We start from the raw sequence: 8,534 nt of genomic DNA on the forward strand, positions 1-8,534 counted from the left end.
ACAGATGTGCAAGAACTATAGAGTGGCAATATTCAGGTCTTAGAGGGTGATATGTGCTTATTGACAAAGGGCAAGACTAGATGGGATGACAGTACTTTGCATCAATGTTTACTAAGGAAGAGTTTGGAAAGAAATTGGCGTAAAGACAGAAAACAGCGAGTCATGGTAAATGGTTATTGTTCAAACTAGAGTATGGCAGACAGTGGTGTTCCCCAAGGTTCAGTGCTGGGACCTCAACATTTTTTGATATATAAACTATGTATTTGGGGGTAATATATTAGTATGGATATAGGACAGGTTAACGGAAAGGAAGCAAAGAGTAGCCCTAAATGGGGCATTTTCAAGTTGGCATCCTGTGACTAGTAGAGTACCGTAAAGATATGTGTTGGGCCTCAGCTATTTACAATCTATATTAATGATTTTGAAGATTAGTTTGGGAATTTGTTTTGATATTTCTGAAAAAATATTTATTTAATTAATCACCTCACCCTTTTCAGGGTTAAATTCCATCTACCACTTATCTGCCCATTTGACCATCCCGTCTATATCTTCCTGTAGCCCAAGACACTCAACCTCACTGTTAACCACTCAGCCAATCTTTGTGTCATCCGCAAACTTACTAATCCTACCCCCCACATAGTCATCTATGTCATTTATATAAATGACAAATAATAGGGGACCAAGCACAGATCCCTGTGGTACGTCACTGGACACTGGCTTCCAGTCACTAAAGCATCCTTCTGTCCTCACTCTCTGTCTGCTACAACTAAGCCAATTTTGAATCCACCTTATCAAATTACCCTGTATCCCATGTGCATTTGCCTTCTTTATAAGTCTCCCATGTGGGACCTTGTCAAAGGCTTTGCTGAAATCCATATAAACTACATCAACTGCACTATCCTCATCTACACATCTGGTCACCTCCTCAAAAAATTCAGTCAAATTTGTTAGGCATGACCTCCCTCTGACAAAGCCATACTGACTATCCCTGATCAAATCTTGCCTCTCCAAGTGGAGATAGATACTCTTCCTCAGAACTTTCTCCAATAGTTTCCCTACCACTGATGTGACACTCACTGGCCTGTAGTTCCCTGGCTTATCTCTACAACCCTTCTTAAATAACAGAACCACATTAGCTGTTCTCCAGTCCTCTGGCACCTTCCCCGTGGCCAGAGAGGAATAAAATTTGGGTCAGAGCCCCTGCGAACATCTCCCCTGCCTCCCTCAGCAGTGTGGGACACAAATCATCCTGACCTGGAGATTTGTCCACTTTTAAGCCTGCCAAAACCTCCAATACCTTGTCACTCCCTATATCAATTTGCTTAAGAACCTCACAGTCTCTCTCCCCGAGTTCGATACCTTCATCCTCATTCTCTTGGGTGAAGGCGGACGTGAAGTACTCATTCAACACTCTAGCGATGTCCTCTGGCTCCACCCATAGATTGCCCCATTGGTCCCTTATGGGCCCTCCTCTTTCCCTGGTTATCCTCTTCCTATTGATATACTTAGAGAATATCTTGGGATTTTCCCTACTTTTACCAGCCAGAGCTTTCTCATATCCCCTCTTTGCTCTCCTAATTGCTTTCTTAAGCTCCACCCTGCACTTTCTGTACTCCACTAATGCCTCTGCTGATTTGCTTCCCTTGTACCTGCTTGTACCTGCTAAAAGCCTCTCTTTTCCTTCTCATCGTAACCTGAATATCTCTAGAGGGAACTTGTTGAGCCTGTACCCTCCCCATTTCCTTTTTGAACACCCCCCACTGTTCCTCTGTAGATTTCCCCACAAGTAACTGTTCCCTATCTACCTTGGCCAGATCCTGCCTTATTTTACTAAAATCCACTCTCCCCCAATCCAAAACATTTTTTTGCAACTTGTCGATTTCTTTGTCCATAACAAACTTAAACTATACCATGTTGTGGTCACTATCGTTAAAATGCTCCCCCACCACCGCCTCAGCCACCTGTCCGACTTCATCCCCCAGAATTAGGTCCAGCACTGCACCGTCCCTTGTTGGACCCTCTACCTGTTGACCTAAGAAGTTCTCCTGTACACATTTCAATAAATCCACTCCATCCAAGCCCTTAACACTATGTCTATCCCAATTAATGTTGGGAAAGTTGAAATCACCTAATATAATTACCCTATTGTTATTGTTTTTACACACCTCCACAAATTGTGCACATATTTGCTCCCCAATTTCCCACTATCTGGGGGTCTATAATAAACACCTAATAACGTGGTTGCCCCTTTTTTATTCCTAAGCTCTACCCACAAAGCTTCATTCGATGCCCCCTCCAAAATATCATCTCTCCTTACTGCAGTATCTGACTCCTTAACTAACAATGCAACGCCTCCTCCTCTTTTACCCCCTCCCCTGTCTCACCTGAAGATTCTATATCCCGGAATGTTGAGCTGCCAATCCTGCCCTTCCCTCAACCACGTCTCAGTGATGGCTACTATATCACAATTCCACGTGTCAATCCTCACTCTTAACTCATCCGTTTTACCTGTAATACTCCTGGCATTAAAGTAGAGGCCATTCAGCCTTGCCTTACTCCCTTGAAGCTTATTGCAGCTGCACTCCCTCTTACTTGATTGTTTTACTGTATTTTGATGTGTCCCTATTCTGCTAACATTCTGTGTCCCCTCCCCCTGCCGAATTAGTTTAAACTCCTCCCAGCAGCACTAGCAAACCTGCCCGCAAGGATGTTAGTCCCGCTCTGGTTCAGATGTAGACTGTCCCGCTTGTACAGGTCCCACCTTCCCCAGAAACGGTCCCAGTGATCCAGGAATCTAAAACCCTCCCTCCTGCACCAACTCTTAAGCCACGTATTCATCTGCGCTATTCTCCTATTTCTGAGCTCACTAGCATGTGGCACTGGGAGTAATCCAGAGATTACAACCCAAGAGGTCTTGCTTTTTAATCTACTGCCTAACTCCCTGAATTCTTGATGCAAGACCTCATCCCTCTTTCTACCTATGTCATTGGTACCAACATGTACCATGACCTCTGCCTTATCACCCTCCCCCTTCAGGATGCCCTGCAGCCGTTCAGTGACATCCCGGAGCCTGGCACCAGTGAGGCAACATACCATCCTGGAGTCATGTTGACAGCCACAGTAGTGCCTATCTGTTCCCCTGACTATAGAATCCCCTATTACTATTGCTCTTCCTCTCTTCCTTCCCTTCTGTACAGACAGGCTGCTTGTGGTGCCAGAAGCTTGGCTCTGTCCGCACTCCCTGAAGGAACCAGCGCCCTCATCAGCCTTCAAAATGGAATACCGATTTGCGAGCAGGACCCCAGGGGACTTTTGAACTACCTGCCTGTTTCTCTTGGATTGCCTGGTGGTCACCCATTCCCTTCCTTCCTCAAGTCCCTTCATCTGCGGTGTGACCACCTCTCTAAACATGCTATCCACGATGCTCTCAGACTCGCGGATGCTCCACAGTGTCCCAGCCACCATTCCAGCTCTGAAACCTGAGCTTCCTGGAGCTGCAGCTGGACACACTTCCTTCACACGTGCTGGTCCCAGGCACTGGAAATGTCCCCAGCTTCCCACATGGAGCACACCACGGCTTTGAGCGCTCCTGCTATGACTTATCCCTTTAAGTTAAACCTTTTAAGTCAATTACTCTAGGGCCCTTCTTTCCTGATCCTTGTTACTGTAGAATATACAAACTGTAAACCACAAAAAGACCTTAAACTATAAGCGATTAAAGAAGTAAACACCTTATCCACTACTTACCAGTGATTCCTTTTCCTTGTAGCCTCTCCTGCTGCAGCACACTCTGAAGATTTAAGAAGTTGGATAGCAAGAAAAAAATGCAAAGAGCCCTCAGGATGAGCTCTCTCCCCTGTTTGTGTGCAAGCACACTGTAGTGTGCTTCTCGATAGTCCCTTTCTTAAATAGAGCTGAGTTGACTCACCTAGTTAAGCTTCAAATAGTAATTAACACCTATTCAGGCCCTAATCAGGCTTCAGGTGATTGACAGTTAACTGTCACACAGTCTACCTTACCAACCTTTTAACTAGACTACTGAATTTACAAAAATTAAAGAGAAAGTACCAGTTCAATTCCCGCTTTGCACCAAATTCCAAATACCCACTCTGGCTGTGCCCCGTTCAGGATGTGCTCTCTCTCCTGTTATTGTGCTGTGAGGCTGAGTAAATTGGGACATTATTCTCTCAAGTTTAGAAAAATGAGAAGAGATCTTATTGAAACCTACAAGATGCTGAAGGGGCTTGACAGGGTAGACACTGAGACATTGTTCCTGCTGGTCGGGGAATCTAAAACGTGGGGCTCAGTCTCAGGGTAAGGGGACGATCATTTAGGACTGCGATGAGGAGAATATTTCTCACTTAAAGGCTGTGAATCTTTGGAGTTCCCTATCGTAAAGGGTTGTGGATGGTCCATCGTTGGGTATATTTAAGGTTTAAGTGGACGGATTTTTGGCCTCTGAGGAAATCGAGGTATATGGGACAGGAAATTGAAGTTGGATTCTAAGATCAGTCATGATCATATTGAATGGTAGAGCAGGCCTGATGGGCCATCTGATCCTATCTCATGCTCTTGTGTTCAAGAGCCAAGGAAATTTAACGTGGGGAATTTGAAGGGATGCATTTTGTTGTAAAATCATGGAAAAGCAATGTTAACTAAAGGGTACAATTTTAAACGGGCTGTAGGAGCAGAGAGACGGGGGGGTATATGTACACAAATTGTTGAAGGTGGTAGGACAGGTTGAGAAAGATGTCAAAAAGGCACCTGAATAAAACATTTGTTCGGCCTCACCTGAAATGGTGTCCCCAATTCTGGACAGCAAACTTTAGAAAGGAAATTAAGGCTATAGAGGGGGTGCAGATAAGATTTACCAGAATGCTTCCATGAATAAGGGACTTCAGCTATGAGGATAGATTGGAAAATCTAGGGTTGTTCTCCTTGGAAGAAAAGGTTGAGAGCAGATTTCAGACAGATGCTCAAAATCATATGGGGTCTATAGCATAGATAGAGAGAAACCATTCCCAGTGGCAGAGGGGTCAAAAACCAGAGGTCCCAGATTTAAAGTGAATGGTGCAAGAACCAAAGGCAATATGAGGAAAGGTTTTTTACACCATGAATGATTCGGATCTGGAATGCACTGCCCAAGAGTGTGGTGGAGAGAGATTTAATCATGGCCTTCAAAAGAGAAATAAACCTTGAGAGAAAAAAATGCATGGCTACAGTGAAAGGGTGTGGGACTAGGTAAATTGCTCTTGCAGAGAACCAACATGGGCTCAGCGAGCTGAATGGCCTCCTTTGCTGAAGCCTATGATTTCTGTCTCTGTGGGTTACCCCCTTGGTGTCATTTTCCTTGTACAGAGCAAGTAGAAATTCTTCCCCTGGTTTGGCTGAAAAATCTGGAAATATCCTAGAAATCTGGATCACCCACGTTTCTGTAATTTCTGAGATTCCATCTGACCAGTCTTAGTTGCAAGTATAGAGCCAAGGCTTAGGGACAACTGAACAGTACAAGCACTGGGCTTTCCAGCCAGGATCGCCCTTCTCACCTTGGCTTACTAGGTAGTACTCTCGCCTCTGAGTCAGATTGTTCTGGATTTAAGCCTCACTATGGACTTGAGCACATGATCTTGACGGACACTCAAGTGTACTACTGAAGGAGTCTCAACGCTGCAGCATTCCCTCAGTACTGCATTCACATTTCAGCCAAGATTTTTGAAATTTAACAGAGGCCCCTAAGTGCCTACTTAGAGCAGAGAGTTCCCCTGGTATTTATCACTTTTTAAAAAAAAGAACCCTTCAAAGTGAGTTCATTCTGAATTAAAGTTAGGATTATTTTTATTTTCTGATCTAGATTTGATGGTTTCTCCTTGTGTAATTGATCCTGTGACTAACTGCTGCTTTCTGTGTGTCTTTGTAGGTCTCGGCTTGGATTCCACCAAACTCCCCCCTCAGATGAGCCAGTCAGACTGGCCAGAGTTGAAAAGAATTTTTACGGAAGCATTTGCTGCAAAGAGCCAAGAACAGTGGACTAAGATCTTTGATGGAACTGATGCTTGTGTGACTCCTGTTTTGTCTTTCCAAGAAGCTTTCAGTCATCCACATAATCAAAAACGAGGATCTTTTATTACTGATGTGGACGGACAAGTCAGTCCTAGGCCAGCTCCTCTCCTGTCCCGGACTCCAGCCATTATCAGCTTGGAAAGAGACCCAGAAGTAGGGGAGCACACACAACTTGTGCTGACTGAATATGGTTTCACTAAAGAGCAGATAAATAAGCTGCAGTCTAACGGAATTATTGAATGTAACGGACCAAAATCTCATTTATAACAGAAATGTATGTATTATTTTATATTATTATGGTAATAAAATGTTGTGCCTTAGTACCAATGAAATGATTTGCCACTATATTTTTAACTTTTCTCATTACCAAGTCAAGAAATTGAGCCAAATGTTATCCAACATAAGCATCAACACAAAACAAATTAACTTCTCATATGCTTAAAAAAATGTTCTAGATTGGGAAAGATGAAATTAAAAGAGCAAGATATTCACTTCTGCACGTGTTGGTCGAGAATTTTGTTCATTTAGCCACTTTTTCAGGTGTCAAACTGGATTCCAGAGCCTCCATTATTGCAAGCGGGAAGCGCATGCTCATTACCAGCAATGGTGTGTCACTTGCTACACTTGCAAATAGGAGACCTATGAACTATTTAAAGCCCCCACTGCTGGCGCAGCTGCACTTGGGCAAAACAGGTCTGCATGCAACCTCAGACTGCCCATTAAGCTGCAAACAACATGGTATGATAAAAAATATTGACCTGAATGTAGAGCCAGGAGGATCAGTAGCTAATTTACCCCATGATCGTTGCCTCTCTTTCCAAACTTGGTTCCAGACCCCACTTCCTGACCTGATAGAAATAGGGACCAAGGCCCAATATTGGGGGGGATAGCGCGAGCATTGTGTCTGTGCTTCCTCTTGCAAAAACAAACCAAAATCCATCCCACTGCCCTACCTTCTCTCTCTCTCTCTCTATCTGTTTTGGCTGTCTTTTTTAAATTCATTCTGGTGATATGGGGTGCTGGCAAGGCCCAAACTTGGTGCCTATCCTTGGTTCCCCGATAATCTGGCGATGGACCTGCTTGAGCCACTGCAGCTTAGTTAAGATGCGGCCACAATGATAAGTAGAGAAATCCAGAATTTTTAGCTCAGTAGCAAAGAAAGAATGACTATGTACCCGGACATGACTCCTGCCATTGGAGAGTTTCTCCCCCAATCCTTATTGTCATCGGTTCAGAATCCTTGGTGCCACATTTGGTCAATGTTACCTTGGCGCCCAGCTCATCTCTGGAATTTAACCTCTATACCCACATTTGGAGCAAAACTGGTAATGAGTTCTGAAGTCAGGTGGTCCTGGAGACTGAGCATCAGTGAGTGCCACTTCGTAGTATCGTCAGTGCCCCACACTTTGTTGATGAATGAGAATAGGCTGATAAGGCAGTAATCATTTAGCCACCAATTGCACGTGAAGACAGTATTCTAAATCTTTGTTCTTGCTGTTTGTGATCATTATAAACTGATTGTTCCTTGTCATGTGAGCTTTGATTTTGAGTCATAGGAAAATTGGAACTGCACATACCCATGGTACATGTGCACGCAGAGGAAGCGCAAACAGCTTTGGCCAAAATGGATTTACCGACACACTTTTCTCTGTTCGAATTAAGTTCCCTGTACATGGATAACGTGTGCAAGGAGTTAAGCCTCAAACTGTTTAGCTGCTTGCAGAAAAAGTGGACAGCCAGCAGCTTTTGCAGGGCTGTACCTAGACCTCAGAGGAAATATTTCTTGGCTGCCGTTTAAAGCTGGGAAACTCTTCAGAATTCAGCTTCGATGTGTTTGAGGTGCTAATGAGGGATGCGTAGGATCCACTGCAGTCACACTCAAACTTCATGGTAAAAGATCATTTGGGAAGTAACTGCTATGTCCAGGTCAGGCAGACCTGAGAACAAAACAAAAGTGTGAAAGGTTCTATGGCATCAGACATACTAAAGTAAGAGTTTTTGTTTCAGCATGCTTGCGTGCTCCTGCATGAAAGCCACTCCCACAATGTAACTAATCTTTAGCATGCCTGAGAAAGGTTCCTTATTAACTTACTTTCTATCTGCGAACAGACATTTAACAGGTCTATTGTTTCCATTTTTTTTACTTTTGGGAAATTGGGATATCGAATTGGAGGGCTCGTTCATCAACCAGCACCCGTCCGCTACCTCAGAATATTTGACTTTGGAGCCTGGATTTTTATCTACAAGAGCACACGGATCTGGCTGTCAGTGAAAGATTAAAGCCGGTGAAATAAACAGCATGTCAAGAAGCCGACTGCAACCCGCTGACTTTTGCATTTCAGTCGAGCGCATCAGGTTGCGAGCAAGCAACCCCCATGGGAGAGGCAGGTTGTCAATTATATGTTAGTTGCTCATTTAGAGTGATACTGAAATAAAAACAAAAATGCTGGGAAAACTCAGCAGGTCTAGCAGCA

At 44.0% G+C, this 8,534-nt stretch overlaps 1 protein-coding gene across 2 annotated transcripts in view; it reads left to right on the forward strand.

Annotated features, from left to right (window-relative positions):
- amacr (alpha-methylacyl-CoA racemase) overlaps positions 1-6,559 on the forward strand; it is a 104,867-nt gene extending 98,308 nt beyond the window's left edge. For both annotated transcript variants that reach the window (XM_078551717.1, XM_078551708.1), the window contains one exon: positions 5,918-6,559. In XM_078551717.1, coding sequence (XP_078407843.1) covers positions 5,918-6,327 — 410 coding nt within the window. In that variant the 3' untranslated portion in view covers positions 6,328-6,559. The remainder of the gene's footprint in view (positions 1-5,917) is intronic.
- Positions 6,560-8,534: the final 1,975 nt, after the last annotated feature.

This window comes from Cetorhinus maximus, chromosome 1 (genome assembly GCF_964194155.1).
Source record: "Cetorhinus maximus chromosome 1, sCetMax3.hap1.1, whole genome shotgun sequence".
NCBI lineage: Eukaryota > Metazoa > Chordata > Chondrichthyes > Lamniformes > Cetorhinidae > Cetorhinus > Cetorhinus maximus.